The 25,592-nt window shown below is 44.6% G+C and overlaps 1 protein-coding gene across 1 annotated transcript; it reads left to right on the forward strand.

The window, feature by feature from the left end:
• The first annotated feature begins 65 nt into the window (after positions 1-65).
• golga5 (golgin A5) lies at positions 66-18,934 on the forward strand. Its single transcript, XM_090221386.1, has 13 exons — positions 66-585; positions 973-1,692; positions 1,871-2,107; positions 2,347-2,566; positions 3,296-3,419; positions 6,191-6,394; positions 6,578-6,748; positions 7,041-7,169; positions 10,317-10,415; positions 11,791-12,016; positions 16,003-16,102; positions 16,892-16,955; positions 18,763-18,934. The coding sequence occupies exons 2-13, from the start codon at positions 981-983 to the stop codon at positions 18,847-18,849; spliced, it is 2,373 nt and encodes a 790-aa protein (XP_090077512.1). The 5' UTR covers positions 66-585; positions 973-980; the 3' UTR covers positions 18,850-18,934.
• Positions 18,935-25,592: the final 6,658 nt, after the last annotated feature.

A 25,592-nucleotide genomic window follows, 5' to 3' on the forward strand; every position in this document is an offset into this window, starting at 1 on the left:
GCATATTTCAGTTAGGGAACGCCCACACTGAAGTGCTCGTGTGCAATAACCCTATTCGCCCTTGTACTCCATCTAAACAACAAACACATTTTAAACTTTGGAAAATTGTCAAGTCTTCCAACTTAGCCCTCTCTATTCGTAACATATTTTAGTTTTGGGAACACAAAACGGTATTGAGATCAAATGTTTCATGATGAGAAAATTTGCTGAATATCGGCCAAATTCCATCTCCCCCTACTTGGATTCCTCTCATCACCTTGGTGTTGAGTGGAAATGTCAACCGGATATTTCAGATTTATACATTCGGTGAAACACCTGGTTTACTGTTCTATCTGTGTCAAAATCCTGACAGCTGGCTTGTATTTTAATCAGGCATCGAGATAGGCGTTCTGTTTTTGGGGGTCCTTGCGTTAGTTCCTGGTCCACGTATGAGACAGATCCAAACGCTAATATTTACCTAACAAAGATTTACCAGATAATGTGTAAATGTGACACTATAGTCTATCTGTTGATTATTCATCCCGGTCTATAAATTGTCTGGGATATTTATTTATTTTTAGTTTTGGACGTCGCTGTTGTTATACGGTAAGTCGACTAGCTAGTTAGAGATAATGGATGCTAATATGTTAAAATAGTTTGGTTGTCGGACTCTGTGTAATCCACCCCTGATTTATGCCGAAAGCTGAAAGTTGATATCTCAGTATGTTGTTAAACCTACCCACACAGACCATTTTATACTATTTTGAGGGTTAACTTAGTGATCACCCGGATTTCTAGCTAGCCTTCAAAGATGTTAGCCATAACATCAACAATCTTGCTATCTGTTGGACGGTAGAAGCAATGTCATCATAACATTTTGCATTATCTTTTGGTTTTAGGGGAATGTCTTTTGACATACACATGAGATTTTGTCACAAAAGCTATTGTTATTTAATTTCTGAATCTGACAAACTGATTCATTTGTGTTTCTAGGATGCAGAATGTCTTGGTTGGCTGACCTGGCAGGGAAAGCTGAAGACTTCCTGAATAAAGTGGATGCAGGAGCTGCCAGCCTGACCAAACCCCAAGGCCGCACCTCCTCCTTCTCCTCAGCCTACGATGCTCCTGACTCCACCGAAACCTCTCCGTACAGTAGCACCGGCTACAGCACCAACACATCAGAGACACAGCAACACCCCTATGGAAACTCCACCTCCCACAACGCACCAGGATCTGGTTTCATTACTGCAGCTGCTGGCAACATCAAAAAATCCAAAGGTTCCCTGTTGACTAGCTCAGCCACAGTCTCCACTACCAGCACCCTTCCCCTGGGGTCTTCCAGCACTGCCTCCTCCTCCAGCTCCATCAAACCCTCCTCCAGCTTTGTGAGGCCCAGTAAGAAGAGTCAGAGTGAGCAAGATGTAGATGATGACCTGTTGTTTGACTTCCTTAACAGCTCAGACCCTCCGGCGGCCAACGAGAGGCGGGAGGTCAGACCAAGAGATCCTCTCAGAGTATCTCCTGAAGGATCAGGCTCCCCACAGCCAGCACCTCCTGTCTCGGCTGCTGCCCCCATCATGGTCCCCTCAGCCCCCTCCACGCCCCCCTCCCTACGGGGCATGTCGCGAACCTCCAGCTACAGCTCTCTGTCCACCAGTACTCACAGTGCCAAAACAGGGGGTTCGGAGGATGGCTCTGCCAAAGAAAGTCAAGGTACTGACACTTAAACTGGTAATGTTAATGTCAAGGCACTGTCTTTTTGTTATTTTATGTTTGGTCGACATCATATACGTTTATGAAATAATCAACAGTGTTCTAGTTACAATTGCTAATTTAAATCATCAGCTCAACGTTCCCTCCTTTATGTGTTCTCTCTTTCTCTTTTTTCCAGACACACCTGATGGTTCTGACTCTGGGTTGGCTGTTCCCCAGTCTATCACCTACTTATCAGAATCTCCGGCCACATACGAGGCCCCTCCCCCAGCCCTGGCCCCGCCGCCTATAGAGGAGCAGCAGAGTCAGATGATGTCCAGTCTGCGTTTGGAGAACCAGCTACTGAGGTCAGAGGTCACCTCCCTCAACCAGGAACTGGCATCCATCATCCAGAGAGCCAAAGACACTCAGGAGGGTGAGAGAGCTGAGAGAGAGAAGACTGAGGAAGAAGACTCATGTCCGGTCCCAAATCTGTTTATGCTGTCTTGCCAACTCCTATGGTCGTTGTCATGCCGATGGATGTTGTCTTGCCAACACAGCACTGACAGATCTGGGACCAGGTTTTGCTCGTGTATGTGTAGCAGACACCTAAATAATGTGGTTTGGTTTATGTCTGTCGTGGGCGTAACTATGGTCATAATCTCTTTCCTACAGAATTGAACCAGGCACGGTTACGCACAGAGAAGTGGAATTCGGACCAGTCTCGCACAGACCGCACGGTCAGGGAGCTGCGGTCGCAGGTTGATGACCTCACAGAGGCCCTCGGTGCTAAGGACGGGCAGTTGGCCGTGCTGAAGGTCAGGCTAGATGAGGCAGATCAGTTACTGAAGTCACGGAGCTCTGCTCTGGAGGAGGCACAGACTGAGAGGTCCCGGTATGTTTACAATCTTTGTTAGATGGATAGGCCTGGAAGTACTAAATCTGTCTGCTTCATTCATTATTAGTAAAAGACAACTACATTTGTCAGAAGGTATGTTTAATTAACCAAATCTTTGTGAATGAATATATCCAGTCAATGAGGCTGTCCTACTGCTTCAAAATTTACATATTAGAGAATAATCCATATCTAACCCACGTGAGCACTGTTAACATGGTGTTTCTCCGGAGGCTCTGTGTGAGGTGCTCTCTGAATAGCTAGTCTAATAATCCGTATGTAACAGTGCTCACATGGGTAAACATGGTGTTTCTCCGGAGGCTCTGTGTGAGGTGCTCTCTGAATAGCTAGTCTAATAATCCGTATGTAACAGTGCTCACATGGGTAAACATGGTGTTTCTCCGGAGGCTCTGTGTGAGGTGCTCTCTGAATAGCTAGTCTATGTGTAACGGAGGTGAGAACGTGCCGTAAGCTCCACTCCACAGCTAGCTTGAAAATGTCGCCAATGAAGTTATTGAATCGGATCCTTTTCTGTAGGACGACTGGTTGGTTGGTACGTTGTCAAGGAGGTCCGGTCACGTGTCTTTATGGAGAACCGCTGGTCCGAGCCCAGTAACCAAGGGAACCGGGACAGTGGAGGAAACGAAGCTCTGTTCTGTTCTGAAGTTGGTTTTGTGTAGTACTAGGGAGACGACGACTAACTGTGTACCCCCCCCCCGTCATGTCCAGGATCCTCCAGGACCACACAGAAGGAAGCAGTATGCAGTCCCAGGCCATGACGACCATGCAGGAGAGACTGAGGGAGGCAGACATGGCTCTACGCAGGGAACAGGATGGCTATAGACAGATGCAGGTAGAAAAATATATACACACACACACGGTCCCAACTCTCAAGTACACATTGATATATATATATATATATATATATATATATATATATATATATATATATATATATATATATATATATATATATATATATATATATATATATATATATATATATATATATATATATATATATATATATATATATATATATATATATATATTTTTTTTTAAATGAATCTTTAATCTGTCAAAGCAAAATGAAGGATGGTGTAACTAGTGGAAACAGGGCACGTTCTTCATGTACATTCAGAAAGTACAGACCCCTTGACTTTTTCAAAAATCTTATTCCTAATCAATCTACACACAATACCCCATACTATCACATTTACATAAGTATTCAGACCCTTTTACTCTGTACTTTGAAGAAGCACCTTTGGCAGAGATTATAGCCTCCAGTCTTCTTGGGCATGACGCTACGTACCCATGGCGGCAGGTAGCCTAGTGGTTAGAGCCAGTAACCGAAAGGTTGCTAGATTGAATCCCTAAACTGACCAGATAAAAATCTGTCGTTCTGCCCCTGAACAAGGCAGTTTAACCCCACTGTTCCCCTGAACAAGGCAGTTTAACCCCACTGTTCCCCTGAACAAGGCAGTTTAACCCACTGTTCCCCATAAAGCTGTCATTGTAAATAAGAATTTGTTCTTAACTGACTTGTCTAGTTAAGTAAAAGTTTTAAAAAACTCTAAAGAAATACAGGTTTGGTACACCTGTATTTGGGGAGTTTCTCCCATTCTTCTCTGCAGATTCTCTCAAGCTCTGTCAGATTGGATGGCGAGTGTCGCTGCACAGCTATTTTCAGGTCTCTGTAGAGATGTTCAATCGGGTTCAGGTCCGGTCTCTGGCTGGGCGACTCTAGGACATTCTGAGACTTGTCCCAAAGTCTTGGCTGTGTGCTTAGGGTCGTTTCCCTGTTGGAAGGTGAACATTCCCCCCAGTCTGAGGTCCTGAGTGCTCTGGAGCAGGTTTTCATCAAGGATCTCTCTGTACTTTGCTCTGTTCATCTTTCTCTCGATCCTGACTAGTCTCCCAGTCCCTGCTGCTGAAAAACATCCCCGCAGCATGATGATCCCCCCACCATGCTTCACGTAGGGATGGTGCCAGGTTTCCTCCATACGTGACACTTGGCATTCAGGCCAAATAGTTCAATCTTGGTTTCATCCAAGCGGGCTGTCATGTGCCTTTTACTGAGGAGTGGCTACCATCTGGCCACTCTACCATAAAGGCCTGATTAGTGGAGTGCTGCAGAGATGGTTGTCCTTCTGGAAGGTTCTCCCATCTCCACAGAGGAACTCTGGAGCTCTGTCAGAGTGACCATCGGGTTCTTGGTCACCTCCCTGACCAAGGCCTTTCTCCCCCGATTGCTCAGTTTGGCCGGGCAGCCAGCTCTATGAAGAGTCTTGGTGGTTCCAAACTTCTTCCATTTCAGAATGATGGAGGCCACTGTATTCTTGGGGATCTTCAATACTGCAGAAATGTTTTGGTACCCTTCCCCAGATCTGTGCCTCCACACAATCCTTTATTTCATTTAAAAAATATATATTTACATTTATTTGGACTTTTTACCCATTTTTTTCAAGCCCCAGTTTCGCGGTATCTAATTGGTAGTTAGTCTTGTCTCATCGCTAAAACTCCCGTGCGGACTCAGGAGAGGCGAAGGTCGAGAGCCGTACGTCCTCCGAAACACGACCCAACCAAGCTGCACTGCTTCATGACCCATCGCCGCTTAACCCGGAAGCCAGCCGCAACCAACGTGTCGGAGGAAACACCGGTACACCTGGCGACCGTGTCAGCGTACATGCACCCGGCCCTCCACAGGAGTCGCTAGAGTACGATGGGACAGGGACATCCATGCCGGCCAAACCCTCCCCTCTAAGCAGGACGACGCTGGGCCAATTGTGCACCGCCCCATAGGTCTCCCGGCTGCAACAGAGCCTAGACTCTAACCAAGATCTCTAATGGAACAGCTAGCAACTGCGATGCAGTGCTTTAGACCACTGCACCACTCGGGAGGCCCCGCCTCGACACAATCATGTCTCGGAGCTCTATGGACAATTCCTTCCACCTCATGGCTTGGTTTTGGCTCTGACATGCACTGTCAACTGTGGGACCATTTATATAGACAGGTGTGTGCCTTTCCAAATCATGTCCAATCAAGTTGTAGAAACATCTTAGAGATGGTCAATGGAAACAGGATGCACCCGAGCGCAATTTCGAGTCTCATAACAAAGTGTCTGAATACTTATGTAAATAATGTATTTCTGTTTTTTTACATTTTTTATAAATATTCAAAAAAAAACAACATGTTTTGCTTTGTCATTGTGGGGTATTGTGATGTCATTATGGGGTATTGTGATGTCATTATGGGGTATTGTGATGTCATTATGGGGTATTGTGATGTCATTATGGGGTATTGTGATGTCACTATGGGGTATTGTGATGTCACTATGGGGTATTGTGATGTCACTATGGGGTATTGTGATGTCATTATGGGGTATTGTGATGTCATTATGGGGTATTGTGATGTCATTATGGGGTATTGTGATGTCATTATGGGGTATTGTGATGTCATTATGGGGTATTGTGTGGTTGATTTGATTTAGTTTTATTTAATACATTTTAGAATAAGGCTGTAATGAAATGTGTAAAAAGTCTAGGGGTTCTGAATACTTTCCCGAAATGCACTGTAAAGTCAATCATAGACTACATAACGTGTCGTCTCCGTGGTTCCCACAGAGTGAGTTTGCGGTGCGGCTATCCAAGGTGGAGGCGGAGAGGCAGACGCTAGCGGAGGCTGTGACGGGCGCAGAGAGACGGGCGTCGGATGACAAGCACCGGGTCGAGGACCTCCAACAGCAGATGAGGAGTGCCCGGAACGCAGCCGAGACTGCCAAGCAGGAGTTACAGGACTATAAACACAAAGCCTCCCGCATACTACAGGTAAGAGATAGAGATCTTTAAAAACATAATAATAATAATAATAATAATAATAATAATTATTATTATTATTATTATTATTATTATTATTATCTGTCACACATGGGAGATTTAGGACACAACTCACTATTTCCTTTCTAATGCTTTTGTTTGTGTGTGTGGTGTTTGTGTGTGTGTCCTCTCCAGTCCAAAGAGAAGCTGATCAGCAGCCTGAAGGAGGGGTCAGGCTTGGATGGTCTGGAAGGAGGAGGAGCCGGAGTTTTGGAGCTGGAGGAGCTTAGACATGAGAAGGAGCTGCAGAGAGACGAGATCCAGAAACTACAGGGACAGATGCAGACGCTCCGTGCTGAGATACAGGTGAGAAGGGACTGGAGATGGTTTCAATGATATATATCCCTCTCTCGGGCCGACCCTCTCTCGGCAGACACCCCTTAGCACACATACAAAGCAACTTACAGTACAATGTGAGTGCATACAATTTTTTAGTATGTTGATGTGATTCCTGCAGTATCCCTGCGGAACTTGAACTCCTCACCTTGCCGTTGCATGGCACCAACTGAGCCACACAGGACATGCTTACTTCAAGACAACCTTGGTAGCTGGATGACCTGGCTGTAAGAGTGAGATGTTGTGACCTTTCTTCTCCCAGGACTTGGAGGTAGCGGCCCTGACTGAGGCAGAGACGTGGCGAGAGCAGCAGCTGGAGAACCAGGAGCAACAGGCCCGACAGACCAGAGCCAAGCAGGAAGTGGAGGCCGAGGTGGAGCGCTACAAACAGGTAGCAGAATATATCTTATTATACCACGGGCGTTGTTGAATACTCCTTTCTGATTGGCTTGGAGAGGGCATTCTAGAGCATGCGTTATTTCTCTGTAATGTACACTATAATTCAATGGCTCTGAAGGTCATTGTTGTGTGTTTTTATGTTTGAGCTGCTTTTGAAAGCAAAAGTCAAACATTATTGGCGTTGTTGAAAAATTGAATTTCATAATAGCAAGCTAGGACTGACGCTTTTCGTTGCCGCGATGAGACAAGATTGTAACTACCAATTAGATACCGTGAAACTGGGGTAAAAGTTTTGGGTTTTTTTTTCATTCAAAGAATGCTGTTCATTGACTACAGTTCGGCGTTCACCACTATTGTTCCATCCAAGCTCAACACTGAGCCCAGGGTCTGGACACCACCCACTGCAAATGGATTCTGGTCTCACTGACGGGCAGACCACAGGCTGTGAGGTTTGTCAACAACACCTCCTCCACACTGACTCTTAACACAGGGGTCCCCCAGGGGTGTGTCCTCAGTCCTCTGCTGTACTCCCTGTTCACCCACAACTGTGTGACTTTGCACGACACCAACTCCATCGTCAAGTCTGCTGACGACACATCACGGTTGTAGTCCTGATAACCAACAACAATGAGACAGCCTTTAGGGAAGAGGTCAGTGAACTGGCATTGTGTTGTCATGACAACAACCTCTCCATCAGTGTCAGCAAAATAAACAAGTTGATTGTTGACTTCAGCAAGCAGAGGAAACATTCCCCGATTCACATCAATGGGATCACGAGTTTCAAGTTCCTCTGCGTCCACATCACAGAGGACTTGACATCGACCAACAACACCACCACTCTTGTCAAGAGGGCGCAACAGCGTCTCTACTTCCTAAGGCGGCTGAATAAATTTGGGATGCCACCCCAGATCCTCACCAAATACTACCGCTGCACCATCGAGTGCGTCCTGACCAGTTGCATCACAGCCTGGTAAGGGAATTATTCCATACACGACCGCAAGGCCCTCCAGCGGGTGGTGAAGACGGCCCAGTACATCCCTGGGACCGTGGCCCTCCAGCGGGTGGGGAAGATGGCTCGGTACATCCCTGGGACCGTGGTCTTCCAGTGGGTGGTGAAGACGACCCAGTACATCCCTGGGACTGTGGCCCTCCAGCGGATGGTGAAGATGGCTCGGTACATCCCTGGGACCGTGGTCTTCCAGCGGGTGGTGAAGATGGACCAGTACATCACTGGGACTGTGGCCCTCCAGTGGGTGGTGAAGATGGCTCGGTACATCCCTGGGACCGTGGCCCTCCAGCGGGTGGTGAAGATGGCTCGGTACATCCCTGGGACAGTGCTCCCACCCATCCAGGACTTCAACTCAAAATGGTGTCTGAGGAAACATCATCAAGGACCCCACACACCGCAGCCACGATCTGTTCTCTCCCTTAGCGTTGGGAAGACTGTATCAGAGCATGAGATCTGATACCAACAGGCTCAGAGACAGTTTCTATTTACAAGCCATCAGACTGCTGAACACTTGAACTGGACTGATCACCTGCTCTGATTCTCCGCACACATGCACTCACTCACATATACACAGACATACACACAGTATGTGGACACACCCCTTTTTTCAGCCACACCCCGTTGCTGATGGGTGTATAAAATCGAGCCCAGCAATCTCATTGGCAGTTGTGTAAAGCTCGCCGCTATTGGACTCCGGAGCAGTGGAAACACATTTTCTGGAGTGATGAATCACTCTTCAACATCTGGCAGTTTGACTGCCGAATCTGGGTTTGGCGGATGCCAGGAGAACGCTACCTGCCCGAAATAGATAGTGCCAACTGTAAAGTTTGGTGGAGAAGGAATAATGGTCTGGGGCTGTTTTTCACGGTTCGGGCTAGGCCCCTTAGTTCCACTGAAGGGCAACCTTAATGCTACAGCATACAATGACATTCTAGACGATTATGTGCTTCCAGCTTTGTGGCAACAGCCCTTTCCTGTTTCAGCATGACAATTGCACAAAGCAATGTCCCATTCAAAAATGCTTTGTCGAGATCGGTGTGGAAGAACTTGACTAGCCTGCACAGAGCCCTGACCTTGACTCCATCGAACACCTTTGGGATGAATTGGAACGCCGACTGCGAGCCGCGCCTAATCGCCCAACATCAGTGCCCGACCTCACTAATGCTCTTGTGGCTGAAATGGAAGCAATTCCCCGCAGAAATGTTCCAACATCTAGTGGAACGCCTTCCCAGAAGAGTGGAGGCTGTTATATCAGCAATGTTCCAACATCTAGTGGAACGCCTTCCCAGAAGAGTGGAGGCTGTTATATCAGCAATGTTCCATCATCTAGTGGAAAGCCCAGAAGAGTGGAGGCTGTTATAGCAGCAATGTTCCATCATCTAGTGGAAAGCCTTCCCAGAAGAGTGGAGGCTGTTATAGCAGCAATGTTCCATCATCTAGTGGAAAGCCTTCCCAGAAGAGTGGAGGCTGTTATAGCAGCAATGTTCCATCATCTAGTGGAAAGCCTTCCCAGAAGAGTGGAGGCTGTTATAGCAGCAATGTTCCATCATCTAGTGGAACGCCTTCCCAGAAGAGTGGAGGCTGTTACATCAGCAAAAGGGGGGGCCGACTCCATATTAATGCCGCCGATTTTGGCATGAGATGTTCGACGAGCAGGTGTCCACATACGTTTGGCCATGTGGTGTACGTTCATGCTACACCACATCACAACTGTTGCTACCAGACTCTTATTATACTGCTCAGTTTATACACTGCCCCCCCCCCCCCTTCCCCAATACACCTGTAAATATTATAAATTATGCCTTCCTGTGTTATACTGATGCTAAAATGTGTATTCAATTCTTATTTTTTGTATTCTTATTTTTTCTTATTGTTGCATAGTCGAAGGATCCTGCAAGTAAGCATTTCATTGGACGATGTCTACCCAAGCATAACCAAAGCAATCCTACTAATAAAACTTGGACCTTGGGTTCCTATTCATTTGAGGTGTGCAACGGAGAAAAAAAAACACATTATGAAACGTTTTGCAATGTAAAACGTGCGTTTCTTATTGGACCACATGTCCAGGTAGTCCCTGCCTGTTTCTTTCTCTATATCTGGGCTAAGTGGGAACTTCTTTGTGTGATGTAGGAGCTACAGTATGTCGAGGAGGAAAACCACCGTGCCAAGACCACACTGCAGAGTCGCATCAAGGATCGGGAAGATGAGATCCAGAAACTCAGAAACCAGGTAAAATAGACAGTTGAAGTTTACAATCACTTAGGTCGGAGTCGTTAACATGCGTTTTTCAAACCGCTCCACACATTTCTTGTTAACGAACTGTAGTTTTGGCAAGTCTGTTAGGACATCTACTTTGTGCATGACACAAGTCATTTTTCCAACAATTGTTTTTACAAGTCCTCAACTGGCTGCTTCATTAAATTGTACCCCGGAAAGCACCAGTCTCAACGTCAACAGTGAAGAGGCGACTCCGGGATGCTGGCCTTCTAGGCAGAGTTGCAAAGAAAAAGCCATATCTCAGACTGGCCAATAAAAATAAAAGATTAAGATGGGCAAAAGAACACAGACACTGGACAGAGGAACTCTGCCTAGAAGGCCAGCATCCTGGAGTCTCCTCTTCACTGTTGACGTTGAGACTGGACAGAGGAACTCTGCCTAGAAGGCCAGCATCCCGGAGTCGCCTCTTCACTGTTGACGTTGAGACTGGACAGAGGAACTCTGCCTAGAAGGCCAGCATCCCGGAGTCGCCTCTTCACTGTTGACGTTGAGACTGGACAGAGGAACTCTGCCTAGAAGGCCAACATCCCGGAGTCGCCTCTTCACTGTTGACGTTGAGACTGGACAGAGGAACTCTGCCTAGAAGGCCAGCATCCCGGAGTCGCCTCTTCACTGTTGACATTGAGACTGGACAGAGGAACTCTGCCTAGAAGGCCAACATCCCGGAGTCGCCTCTTCACTGTTGACGTTGAGACTGGACAGAGGAACTCTGCCTAGAAGGCCAGCATCCCAGAGTCTCCTCTTCACTGATGACGTTGAGACTGGTGTTTTGCGGGTACTATTTAATGAAGCTGCCAGTTGAGGACTTGTGAGGCGTCTGTTTCTCAAACTAAACACTCTAATGTACTTGTCCTCTTGCTCAGTTGTGCACCGGGGCCTCCCACTCCTCTTTTTGTATTCTGGTTAAAAAATCTATCCGTTTCCAGCTACAATAGTCATGTACAACATTAACAATGTCTACACAGTATTTCTGACCAATTTGATGTTATTTTAATGGACAAAAAAAAAAAAGTGGTTTTCTTTAAAAAAACAAGGACGTTTCTAAATGATCCCAAACTTTTGAACGGTAGTGAATGTCAATAAAGTTCACATAATAAAATATATATATATATATATCGTGCAGTGAAATGCTTATAGTCCAAGCTCCTAACAATGCAGTAGAATGTCAAAAAAAGGCCAATTTTTTAGGAGAATAATTTTAGGACTATAAACATTTCACTGCACGATATATAACATCTGCTTAGCTGTAAGTGACCAATACTCTTATTTGATTTTTAGAAGTAGCACAAGTAATGTAACATTTCCCTGTCCCCGCCCCCCTCCCTAGCTGACCAATAAGGCTCTGAGCAGCAGTAGCCAGGTGGAGCTAGAGAGCAGGTTACACCAGCTGACGGAGACTCTGATCCAGAAACAGACCATGTTGGAGTCCCTGGGAACAGAGAAGAGCTCACTGGTCTTCCAGCTAGAGAGGCTGGAGACCCAGCTGAAGAGCGTCCAGGGAGGAGGGCAGACCGGGGGGCCGGCCATTAACATGAGCAGCATGGAGAGCCCAGGTGAGGCTGGGGCTGTTTTTTTTAAAAATAGCACCCTATATACATTTAGTACACTATTTTTGACCAGCTCAGGTGAGACTGATATCATGTGGACGAATATGATTAGGTAGCCTGGTTGTCATGTGGACGGATATGATTAGGTAGCCTGGTTGTCATGTGGACGGATATGATTAGGTAGCCTGGTTGTCATGTGGACGGATATGATTAGGTAGTCTGGTTGTCATGTGGGCGGATATGATTAGGTAGCCTGGTTGTCATGTGGACGGATATGATTAGGTAGCCTGGTTGTCATGTGGGAGGATATGATTAGGTAGCCTGGTTGTCATGTGGACGGATATGATTAGGTAGCCTGGTTGTCATGTGGACGGATAGGATTAGGTAGCCTGGTTGTCATGTGGACGGATAGGATTAGGTAGCCTGGTTGTCATGTGGACGGATAGGATTAGGTAGCCTGGTTGTCATGTGGACGGATAGGATTAGGTAGCCTGGTTGCCATGTGGACGGATAGGATTAGGTAGCCTGGTAGCCATGTGGACGGATATGATTAGGTAGCCTGGTTGCCATGTGGATGGATAGGATTAGGTAGCCTGGTTGTCATGTGGACGGATATGATTAGGTAGCCTGGTTGCCATGTGGACGGATAGGATTAGGTAGCCTGGTTGCCATGTGGACGGATAGGATTAGGTAGCCTGGTTGCCATGTGGACGGATAGGATTAGGTAGCCTGGTTGTCCCAGATTTGTTAATGTGTTAATGTGTCTCCTTTAGGTATTGGTCTGGGTCCAGGCTAAGGGCTAGTTCAGGGTGGGGAATTATTATTTTGGGGAAAAAAACAAACTCCAGGCTACTAGATAAATTATGTAGAAATTATAATGGACTTTAGTATATTTTTTTAAAATAACTGCCCTTTTGCTGGCTTGCAAATTGTTTTTGATGAACAAATCGGTCTGAAAATGAATCTGTGCTGCCCTGTGCTGAGTTTTGAAATCCGGGTGTTGCCCTCAAGCCAAGATGTGTTCCAACCCCTGGACCAGTTGGTTAAAGTGGTCTTTTTCTTGACGATCAGCTAACTTTATTTGATAGATCGTCGTTGCAAGTAAATATATATACATTGATTTGAGATTTGGGAAGCATTTTTTTTTTGTTGTTGGTATTTGATGAAGAAGCACTCAGCTCAAGCTCTTTTACTTCATTTTTTTATTTTTAGATAAATAAATTTAAAAAATTGTCTTCAGATGACCACTCAAATTTTTTGGTATATGTAAAGCATTTCCCACACTGAGAGCAGAGGTAGGGTCTCTCCTGTGGGAACTCTCTTGCGCTTACTGTGCGTGAAGGAAACTCTTTCTACGCTCTGTAGAAGAGAAGGCTATTTCTTCTGTGTGGATCACCTGGTAGCTTGTAAGATCACTGGTGTTCGTCAAACGTCTTCCCACATTCAGTGCAGAGATAAGGACGTTCTCATGTGTGCCATGCCTAGTGAAAACTCTTCCCACACTCATCACAGGTGTATGGTCTTTAACCCAGTGTGGATCATCATGTGTTTATTATCAAGCTCATCTTTTCGACGAAAGATGTGTACCACATTGTTGGCAACAGTGGGGGGTTTTCCCTCCTGTGTGGATTAACTTGTGCCTACTGAGAGAGAGTGTGTGTGTACGACAAACTCTTTTATTTTTTACACACGCTGTACAAGGGGAAGGATCTTTCTCCTGTGTGGATCCACACTGGTGCTTTATAAGATCTGCAGAGTGTGAGAACATACTCCCCCCCACCCACATTCAGTGCAGTGGTAGGGCTTTTCTCTTGTGTGACCTGGCTGGTGTGTCTCTTCAGTTTTCTCTGCAGGTGAAGCCGTTCCTTTATCCATCACAGGATGTATGGTCTTTAACCCAGTGAGTTATCAATGGGTCTTTTTCAGCAGGAATTTTTTTTTACCGAAAGCTTTACCACGCAGAAATGATTTCTGTTTCCATCTTCCTTTTCATCTCCTTTTGGATTTTCTAACCTTGTGTGGGTTAGGAACCTAATTTTTTATTTTTTTTCACATAATTTCCATGTGTTTTGGTGGGTTAGGAACCTGTTTTGTTCACATCATTTCTATGTGTTTTGGTGGGTTAGGAACCTGTTTTGTTCACATCATTTCCATGTGTTTTGGTGGGTTAGGAACCTGATTTTTTTTTTTCACATTTCCATGTGTTTTGGTGGGTTAGGAACCTGTATTCACATCATTTCCATGTGTTTTGGTGGGTTAGGAACCTGTATTGTTCACATCATGTCCATGTGTTTTGGTGGGTTAGGAACCTGTTTTGTTCACATCATTTCCATGTGTTTTGGTGGGTTAGGAACTTGATTTGTTCAGATCTGTGCCTTTTAGGATGTCCTTTTATCTGACATCGTGGTGCATTTGTACTTTAGAGACAAACTCAGATCCTTCTCTCTTCCTCAAACTCACTTAATAACAAGACATCAGCCTGTTTCATTTCAATGTTCAGATTCCTGTATAATCCCTTTTCGATTCTATTTAAATAATGCTTTCAGCCGGGTGACTTTTCAAACCCACTTCTGTTGCTTCAGTTTGTGAACAGTCATGTGAAAATTTGTCTAAGGCCCGGGAGTAATACTTATGTGTTGACGACATGTGACCAGGCTTCTTCACACTCCTGTCTGGAAAAAGCCTGTTGGTCAGCGGCTGGTCCAAAATCAGGCTCACTTTTCACCAAAACAGGAAGCGGGGAGGAAAGGCTGGTTCTGGTGAACAAATCACAGCTCACCTCACAGCTAGATCCTATATGAAAGCACATACAGTGTAATTATTATATAATTGACTAAACATGGCTATGACATTTAATACTTAATTTGACAACCGACAACATTATCTAGTTCTTTTCTGCAGAAGCTTTTGAGACATCTGCATAAAATCATAACAGAAATATTTCATTAAAGAAATCTGTAGATTAAAACAAAAAAAAAAATAGCAGTGTTTGTTTGTTTGCTCACTGCTCTGAATACCAACTTCAATATCAATTTGAGTCTTCACAGCGTTGTTTTCAGAGATTGAACAAACAAGATTACATTAAACATGACAACCAGCAGAACTAAACAAAACGGATTCACTTTCAGTTCTCTACTCTCTTATGTTTCATTACCCCTAAAGTTGTTTTTGTTTTTGTCTTTAAGTTAACTGTAGCATAGGCCTTTACAGCTACACAACAAGAGAAATGCAGCTATACAACCGTACAACAAGAAAGCATAATCAAAATGACCAGAATCCAGTTGAACATCGGAAGGACTCATAGATTTACCACAGGTTTTTTTTATATTGACACTTCTCGGGGGACAGCAAGATTAGGGGTGGACAGCAAGATTAGGGGGGGACGGCAAGATTAGGGGGGGGACAGCAAGATTAGGGGGGGGGACAGCAAGATTAGGGGGGGGGGCAGCAAGATTAGGGGGGGGGACAGCAAGATTAGGGGGGGACAGCAAGATTAGGAGGAACAGATCTCCCTTGTTCCTAAAATAGAGAAGTCTTCTCCCTTGTTCCTAAAATAGAGAAGTCTTCTCCCTTGTTCCTAAAATAGAGAAGTCTTCTCCCTTGTTCCTAAAACAGAGACGTCTTCTCCCTTGTTCCTAAAATAGAGAAGTCTTCTCCCTTGTTCCTAAAACAGAGACGTCTTCTCCCTTGTTCCTAAAATAGAGAAGTCTTCTCCCTTGTTTCTAAATATAGCACTCATTTGCTCCAGTGGTAGTAGGACTTTTTAATCTCACAATTCCACTGATTTTATTGTTTGTGGCTGGTGTTTTTTATCCAGTTCTAGAGAATGTATTTGCAGGGCACAGAGTACATTTTTTTTTTTTTAAGGAGATTTGAGCATATTTTGGGGAAGCTGAGATGTTACTAGTAAAAGATGTGCGATTTGTTTATGTTTTCACCATAACCTCTTGGATGGCAGGACTAAAAAGGCCTTTTATGTTAACTTCACACAGGGACACGCCAGAGGAATGCACCAATCCTGTTCAACGACCACGACAGTCCAGGAGTGTATGGACAGGTACGCAAGGCAGCCAGCACCATCGACCGGTTCAGGTGAGCTATTATACCAGAGGGTTGGCCTTATCATAACATACTTTTTTGGGGGGGGGTTTTAAAAGGAGTGTGATTTTTTTTTTAAATATTTATATATATATATATATATATATATATATATATATATATATATATATATATATATATATATATATATATATATATATATATATATATATATATATATATATATATATATATATATATATATATATTTATTTTATATTATGCTTTTATTCAGACAGTACAGAAATGGGGGTAGACAGGCCAGACAGGATGGAAACGGGGGTGGTGCTGGGCCAGACAGGATGGGAAACGGGGGGTGGTGCTGGGCCAGACAGGACGGGAAACGGGGGGTGGGCAGGGCCAGACAGGATGGGAAACGGGGGGTGGGCGGGGCCAGACAGGACGGGAAACGGGGGTGGGCGGGGCCAGACAGGACGGGAAACGGGGGTGGGCGGGGCCAGACAGGATGGGAAACGGGGTGGGCGGGGCCAATCAACCACAAGACCTTCAAGGCTCTTATTTTAGTTTCAGGAATGTTACCATACAACTACACCTGCAGGTTAAGTTTGAGGAATTGTTTGGTATTGTTAACTAGTCACAATAACATGAGCTGTTTGTGTGTGTTTTGTTGTTGTTGTTAAAAGAGCAGTGGAATTTAATTCTCGTTCTGTACGTTGTGATGCTTAATTCAGATTTTATAGGCACGAATGTTTACCATTCAACCACACGAGTGTCACACATTTATCTCACCTCGACAATAATCCGAACATCTTGTCCTTCCAGCATCCGGTTAGGAATCTTCCTGAGACGCTACCCCATGGCTCGGGTTTTTGTAATACTGTATATGGTGAGGGTCTTTGGCTCTAATGCTATTTGTGTATTTTTTTTTTTGTATCGCAAACTTAGTTTTTTTAATTGCAACTACTATAATTACTATACATGTAACGCTAACCAAAATACACTGCTCAAAAACATAAAGGGAACACTTAAATAACACATCCTAGATCTGAATGAATGAAATATTCTTATTAAATACTTTTTTCTTTACATAGTTGAATGTGCTGACAACAAAATCACACAAAAATGATCTATGGAAATCAAATGTATCAACCCATGGAGGTCTGGATTTGGAGTCACACTCAAAATTAAAGTGGAAAACCACACTACAGGCTGATCCAACTTTGATGTAATGTCCTTAAAACAAGTCAAAATGAGGCTCAGTAGTGTGTGTGGCCTCCACGTGCATGTATGACCTCCCTACAACGCCTGGGCATGCTCCTGATGAGGTGGCGGATGGTCTCCTGAGGGATCTCCTCCCAGACCTGGACTAAAGCATCCGCCAACTCATGGACAGTCTGTGGTGCAACGTGGCGTTGGTGGATGGAGCGAGACATGATGTCCCAGATGTGCTCAATTGGATTCAGGTCTGGGGAACGGGCGGGCCAGTCCATAGCATCAATGCCTTCCTCTTGCAGGAACTGCTGACACACTCCAGCCACATGTCTAGCATTGTCTTGCATTAGGAGGAACCCAGTGCCAACCGCACCAGCATATGGTCTCACAAGGGGTCTGAGGATCTCATCTCGGTACCTAATGGCAGTCAGGCTACCTCTGGCGAGCACATGGAGGGCTGTGCGGCCCCCCAAAGAAATGCCACCCCACACCATGACTGACCCACCGCCAAACCGGTCATGCTGGAGGATGTTGCAGGCAGCAGAACGTTCTCCACGGCGTCTCCAGACTCTGTCACGTCTGTCACATGTGCTCAGTGTGAACCTGCTTTCATCTGTGAAGAGCACAGGGCACCAGTGGCGAATTTGCCAATCTTGGTGTTCTCAGACAAATGCCAAACATCCTGCACGGTGTTGGGCTGTAAGCACAACCCCCACCTGTGGACGTCGGGCCCTCATGGAGTCTGTTTCTGACCGTTTGAGCAGACACATGCACATTTGTGGCCTGCTGGAGGTCATTTTGCAGGGCTCTGGCAGTGCTCCTCCTTGCACAAAGGCGGAGGTAGCGGTCCTGCTGCTGGGTTGTTGCCCTCCTACGGGCTCCTCCACGTTTCCTGATGTACTGGCCTGTCTCCTGGTAGCGCCTCCATGCTCTGGACACTCCGCTGACAGACACAGCAAACCTTCTTGCCACAACTCGCATTGATGTGCCATCCTGGATGAGCTGCACTACCTGAGCCACTTGTGTGGGTTGTAGACTCCGTCTCATGCTACCACTAGAGTGAAAGCACCGCCAGCATTCAAAAGTGACCAAAACATCAGCCAGGAAGCATAGGAACTGAGAAGTGGTCTGTGGTCACCACCTGCAGAACCAGTCCTTTATTGGGGGTGTCTTGCTAATTGCCTATAATTTCCACCTCTTGTCTATTCCAGTTGCACAACAGCATGTGAAATGTATTGTCAATCAGTGTTGCTTCCTAAGTGGACAGTTTGATTTCACAGAAGTGTGATTGACTTGGAGTTACATTGTATTGTTTTAAGTGTTCCCTTTATTTTTTTGAGCAGGGTATAAGTTAAAATTCTCTGTGCCTTTTTTAACTGAATAAAACCAATGAAACCAGTACAAACCTCTTGCTGTTTCAAAATAAATGTGTGTCACAATGATCTTTTAAAGCCCAGTTTGTTTTTTTTGTTTTTTTTCAGGCACTACTGCACCTATGGGTCATGATTGTTCTGTTGACCTATTCTCCAGAGATGCATGAGATCCACGACCATCCTGCAGGGACATAGAACTCAAGGCCTGAACGATGTCATGATAGAGCTTTACATATATATATATATATATATATATATATATATATATATATATATATATATATATATATATATATATATATATATATATATATATATATATATATATATATATATATATATATATATATATATATATATATATATATATATATATATATATATATATATATATATATATATATATATATATATATATATATATATATATATATATGTATATGTATATGTGTATATATGTGTATGTATATATATATATATATATGTGTATATATGTGTATGTATATATATATATATATATATATATATATATATATATATATATATGTGTATATATGTGTATGTATGTATGTATGTGTTGTTTTGATCTGGGGTAAGGTGAAGATGCGTTCTCTTTGTCATCAAAGACTAGCCTGGTGCCAGATCTGTTTGTGCTGTTCAGACAGCCGGTAACCCTAAAGTCACAGAACTATTCTCTCAGCTACAGCCGGTAACCCTAAAGTCACAGAACTATTCTCTCAGCTACAGCCGGTAACCCTAAAGTCACAGAACCATTTCTCAGGCTGGATGGCAGGTCTCCGCCACACCCATTGATACCACTGATGTGTGAGGGGGGAAAAAGGACAACGAATTGTTTTGCTTAATTTAATACATTTTCCAAAATTGTGTGTTTAGTCAAGCACATAACCACTATTATTTTGTAGTTAGCTCCTTGGTAAAGGCGTCATTACGACGAAAGTAAGTTAGCTACAGCATTTATTAAACGAACCGAGAACATTTTCTTGACTGCACGCGTTTTTTTGCTCTCCGTAACACGAGAGCGTTGACGAGCGAAGGGGGGGAAATGTGCGCGTCGTTGCGCGGATGGGAAACGGTCATGGCAGAGAGAGCTCCTCCACCCGGTACCGTCCTTCACAGAAAGTTATGTTAAGACGTTTTAACGATTACTAGGCCAATGTTAATGGATCAGTTTTTTTGATCTGTCCTTGATTATAGCTAGATGTCAACAGTGCGCTGCTAATGCTGTGGTAAATCAGTTCACCAATGACAACGAGGCATGTTGAATTAATGGTAGTCTAGTAGTCAGACCTGATGGATTAGATCAGGGATAGAGATCTGGAAACCAGTTGAGGTAGCTTCTAATTCAGTGGAGGTAGCTTCTAATTCAGTTGAGGTAGCTTCTAATTCAGTGGAGGTAGCTTCTAATTCAGTGGAGGTAGCTTCTAATTCAGTTGAGGTAGCTTCTAATTCAGTTGTTTCATGTTCCATATAGCCGACAGTAAGCTAGACCTAATACATTGCATCCAGTAATTGAATTATTCCGAATTCTCCCCATAACAAAATGAAAACGCCAGTTTACACTTTCACTAGACTCTATCCACATAAAGACATCTATTAATTAGAATTTCCCCTAAATTGAACCTAGAAAAAAATGTGAACGTGTCATTGAGACCACCTCAATTTGATTTAGGATCAAACACAAGATTACATTTTTATATAATATAAGACTAGGTTTCAAGAAATGGCAGTTTTAAAGCTTTTTTTTTATTTTTTTATTTTTTTTATGTTAAAATGTCGTTAATGGGGTCTGTGGTGCCGCGCTTAAGTGATACTTCAAGGTTGGCAGGTCTGTGTTTTGCCAGCGCCGTTCTCCGTTGGCATGACAATGACCATAGGAGTTGGCTAGAAAGCACACCTAGATCTGAGACCAAAGGCTAGTTGGGAGTAGGGATGGAGCAAGCTGCTGATTTAATGGCTCGATAGGCACAGAACTGACATGTTAGCTACTCTATGGGACACGGACTGACTTAGGATCACTTTTCCCTGTTATCCACCTCCTAAGGGTTGCACAATTCTTGTAACTTTACCCAAAATGTCAAGGTTTTCCAGACATTCTCTCTGGCGGTTTCCTGCAATCAGGAGAATAACCAAGGAGGGAATCAGAGGGGGGGGGGGGGTAACCAAGGAGGGAATCAGAGGGGGGGGGGGGATAACCAAGGAGGGAATCAGAGGGGGGGGGGGGGGGGGGGGGGTAACCAAGGAGGGAATCAGAGGGGGGGATAACCAAGGAGGGAATCAGAGGGGGGGGGAATAACCAAGGAGGGAATCAGAGGGGGGGGATAACCAAGGAGGGAATCAGAGGGGGGGGGATAACCAAGGAGGGAATCAGAGGGGGGGGGGATCCACTAACTGGAATCCTCCAACTTGGATTTCTGGGAATTTTGGAAAAAGTTACTAGTATTGTGCAACTCACCCCCGTCCCCTGTCTCCCCCCTTGTCCCCTGTCCCCTGTCTCCCCACGTCCTACCTAAAGATCCACAGGTCAGTCACAGTAGAACTGTGTTTTTTTTAGCTGTTATTACGCAGTCAGATGCTGGTGGTTGGTGCAGTGATGCCGGCATATTCATTACAGTTATATTCATTTCTCCTGATCCCCTTCTCCTGTATGATGTAACCCTCCCCGTCTTAAATCTGTTCCTTTCTATGGGGGAAATAAACGGTTTCCATCCACAGTCTTCACGTGAGTAAAATCATACCTAGAAAAATATTATATATATATATATATATATAAAAATAAAGCTGGTATGGAAACCGGAACATTTCGGTACAATAGTATAAATGCCGACAGATAATTAACATGGTGGATTCTTTTTGTGTCGGTAAAATGTATTATGCGAGAAATGGAGGTGTGTGTGTGTGTGTGTGTGTGGTCCTTCCACGACGACTCGGAAAACCATGCAGTTTTATTAGGCTACAGATGAACTAGGTTATGATGAACTTCACAGGGTGGCGAAGAACTGCACGGTGATCTTGATGCTCCTTTCCAATAAATATCGAGGGTCTTATTCTGGTGACATGACGATCGATGCTTGGCTGTCGTTTTGACAAATAAACATTTGCATATTTTCTTTTTATGCGGATTCTAGAATATTCACAGGAAAATCTGTCTCTCCAATTGGATGGAAAACTTGGCTACTGAGGATTATTTAAATGTGAAAAGGATTATTTTAATAAAAGTCAAACCTGAAGATAAAAAACACTGTTTTTGTTTCATCTGTCTGTGGATGCATAAATTATTTGCTTTCAGTCCATTACTTGCCTGACAGGAAATTGACATGCTATAAATTTATTATAGCAGATTCCTCCTTGGAAACTATCGTAGGCCAACATACCCTGAACAACCAAAGGTTTGGCCTGGCCAAAACTCATCATCTACCTGACCCTACATACACTACATGACCAAAAGTATGTGGACACCTGCTAGTCGAACATCTCATTCCAAAATCATGGGCATTAATATGGAGTTGCGCCCCCCCCCCCCCCCCCCCCCCCCCCCTTTGCTGCTATAACAGCCTCCACTCTTCTGGGAAGGCTTTCCACTAGATGTTGGAACATTGCTGCTATAACAGCCTCCACTCTTCTGGGAAGGCTTTCCACTAGATGTTGGAACATTTCTGCGGGGACTTGCTTCCCATACAGCACAAGCACATTAGTTAGGTTGGGCACTGATGTTGGAACGATTAGGCCTGGCTCACAGTCGGCGTTCCAATTCATCCCAAAGGTGTTCGTTGGGGTCAGGGCTCTGTGCGGGCCAGTCAAGTTCTTCCACACCGATTTCGACAAACCTATTTATTTTTGGACCTCTCGCTTTGTGCACGGGGGCCTTGCCATGCTGAAACAGGAAAGGGCATTCTCCAAACTGTTGCCACAAAGTTGGAAGCACAGAATTGTCTAGAATGTCATTGTTTGCTGTAGTGTTAAGATTTCCCTTCAGTGGAACTAAGGGGCCTGAACCATGAAAAACAGCCCCAGACCATTATTCCTCCTTCACCAAACTTTAGTTTACACTATGCATCGGGGCAGATTGCATTCGCCAAACTCCGATTTCTCAGTTGGACTGCCAGATGTTGAGTGATTCATCACTCCAGAGAACGCGTTTCCACTGCTCCGGAGTCCAATGGTGGCGAGCTTCACACCACTCCAGCCGACGCTTGGCATTGCGCATGGTGGTCCTAGGCTTGTGTGCGGATGCTCTGCCATGGAAACCCATTTCATGAAGCTCCCGACCAACAGTTATTGTGCTGACGTTGCTTCCAGAGGCAGTTTGGAACTCGGTAGTGAGTGTTGCAACCGAGGACAGACGATTTTTGTCAATAACAGCTATATTTTTCGTAGCCATCTATTTACCACCACAAACCAATGCTGGCACTAAGTCCGCATTAAACGAGCTGTATAAATCCATAATCAAACAGGAAAATGCTCATCCAGAGGTGGCGCTCCTAGTGGCCTGGGGACTTTAATGCAGCGAAAAATTAAATCAATTTTACTTCATTTCTACCAGCATGTCAAATGTGCAACCAGAGGGGGGGGGGAAAAAACAACTCTAGACCACCTTTCCTCCACACAGACGCGGATGCTAAGCTACAATAATGTTTTGCTAGCACAGACTGGAATATGTTCCGGGATTCATCCGATATACCACATCAGTAACCGGCTTCATCAATAAGTGCATCGACGACGTCGTTCCCACGGTGACCGTACGTACATACCTCAACCAGAAGCCATGGATTAAAACCAAAATCTGCATTGAGCTAAAGGTTGCCACTTTCAAGGAGCGGGGACAGTAATCCAGATGCTTATAAGAAATCCCGCTATGACCTCCAACGAACCATCAAACAGGTAAAGCATCGATACAGGACTAAGATTGAATCCTTCTACATCGGCTCTGACGCTAGTCAGATGTGGGAGGGCTTGCAAAGTGTTACGGACTACAAAGGGGAGCTACAAGACGCGAGCTGCCCAGTGACACGAGCCAACCAGAAGAGCTAAATTACTTCTATGCACGCTTCAAGGCAAGCAACACTGAGCATGCATTAGAGCACCAGCTGTTCCGGACAACTGTGTGATCACGCTCTCCATAGCCAATGTGAGTAAGACCTTTCAACAGGTCAACATTCACAAGGCCAGACGGATTACCAGGACGTGTACTCGAAGCATGCGCTGACCAACTGGCAAGTGTCTTCACTGACATTTTCAACCTTTCCCTGACTGAGTCTGTAATACCTACATGTTTCAAGCAGACCACCATAGTCCCTGGGCCCAAGAACGCCAAGGTAACCTGCCTAAATGACTACCGACCCGTAGCACTCACTTATGTAGCCATGGAGTGCTTTGAAAGGCTGGTCATGGCTCATAACAACAGTGGAGGCTCCTCAGAGGAGGAAGTGGTGGACCATACTCCTCAGTGATTTTCATAAAAATAAAAATTGTCAAACATTTAAAAAGTTGTTATTTTTAGAGAAAACTATACTAAATATATTCACATCACCAAATAATTGATTAAAACACACAATTTTGCAATAAAGGTACTCTGTAGGGTAGCACCATGATGTAGCCGGAGGACAGCTAGCTTCCGTCCTCCTCTGAGTACATTGACTTCAATACAAAACCTAGGAGGCTCATGGTTCTCACTTACACAGTAATTATGATGACTTCCGGAGGACGTCCTCCAACCTATCAGAGTTCTTGCAGCATGAACTGAAATGTTGTCTACCCAATCAAAGGATCAGAGAATTAATTTAGTACTGAAAGCATAAGCTACAGCTAGCTAGCACTGCAGTGCATAACATGTAGTGAGTATTTGACATAAAAGAAAGAGAGACAATAGTTGAACAGTTTTGAACAAATTAATTTCTTCCAAAATGGAGGAGAGAGAAACATGTTCAGTTTCATTGTAGCAAATACCAGCTAGCTACGTTTAGCCTATTCAGCATCCCTCTGTTTGCAAGGCACTTACAGAGGGTAGTCGGTACGACCCAGCACATCACTGGGGCCAAGCTTCCTACCATCCAGGACCAAGCTTCCTACCATCCAGGACCTCTATACCAAAAAAAAATTGTCAAAGACTCCAGCCTCCCAAGTCATAGACTATTCTCTCTGCTACCGCACAGCAAGCGGTACCGGAGCACCAAGTCTAGGTCCAAGAGGCTCCTTAAAAGCTTCTAACCCCAAGCAATAAGACTCCTGAAACAGTTAATTAAACGGCTACCAATGCTACCTGTCCTCTGCTGCTACTCGCTGTTTATTATCTGTACATAGTTTGATTTGATTTGAATATTGCCATACAAAAAGGTCATAGGAACTTGCCAAAAAGGTCATAGGAACTTGCCAAAAAGGTCATAGGAACTTATTGTGGGCGTTGACTTTTGACTGGAATCTATCTATGTATGAAATATAAAATCTACATTATGGAGAAAAGCGCATTATAACTTCCATGACAGCATTAAATAACAGTGTGGAAAGCATTGCGTTCTTGGAAGAGGGTATCGGATCAAATAGGCTGCTGGAAGACATGAAGCAAGACGGGGGATGGGATGGTGGTTGGAAGAGCGCGCTTGTTTGAAATGGAAAAGCGTTGCGGTAGCTTTCGATAAAGAAGAACATCAAGACGAAGTAGCTGTTTTATAAGTGGGATGCACTGTTGAGCGCTACATCCCGAGGGGTTCGTGCTGATTGGAGGTTGTGTCAGCCAGTTAAATGGCGTCCCTTGAGAAGGCAAGAACAAGATGTATGTCAGGAGAAGTGCAGTGTTAACATAAGGAGACTTATACTTTGAATACGGAGGAGGAATGGAAGGAAAAAGAGAGGCAGAGGAGGTCTGAGAGAGAGGAAGAGGAGATCTAAGAGAGAGTGAGGGAGGAAGAGGGTGAGCTTGAGTC

This window comes from Oncorhynchus mykiss, chromosome 25 (genome assembly GCF_057628025.1).
Source record: "Oncorhynchus mykiss isolate SJ-2025 chromosome 25, ASM5762802v1, whole genome shotgun sequence".
Taxonomy (NCBI): domain Eukaryota; kingdom Metazoa; phylum Chordata; class Actinopteri; order Salmoniformes; family Salmonidae; genus Oncorhynchus; species Oncorhynchus mykiss.

What these genes read in the sequence shown, in the direction of transcription:
- golga5 (XM_090221386.1), top strand. Translation starts at nt 981, where the DNA reads ATGTCTTGGTTGGCTGACCTGGCAGGGAAAGCTGAAGACTTCCTGAAT. An exon ending in CTCTGCCAAAGAAAGTCAAG is followed by an intron (nt 1,693 to 1,870) that starts GTACTGACACTT and finishes TCTTTTTTCCAG; the next exon opens with ACACACCTGATGGTTCTGAC. An exon ending in GCACAGACTGAGAGGTCCCG is followed by an intron (nt 2,567 to 3,295) that starts GTATGTTTACAA and finishes CGTCATGTCCAG; the next exon opens with GATCCTCCAGGACCACACAG.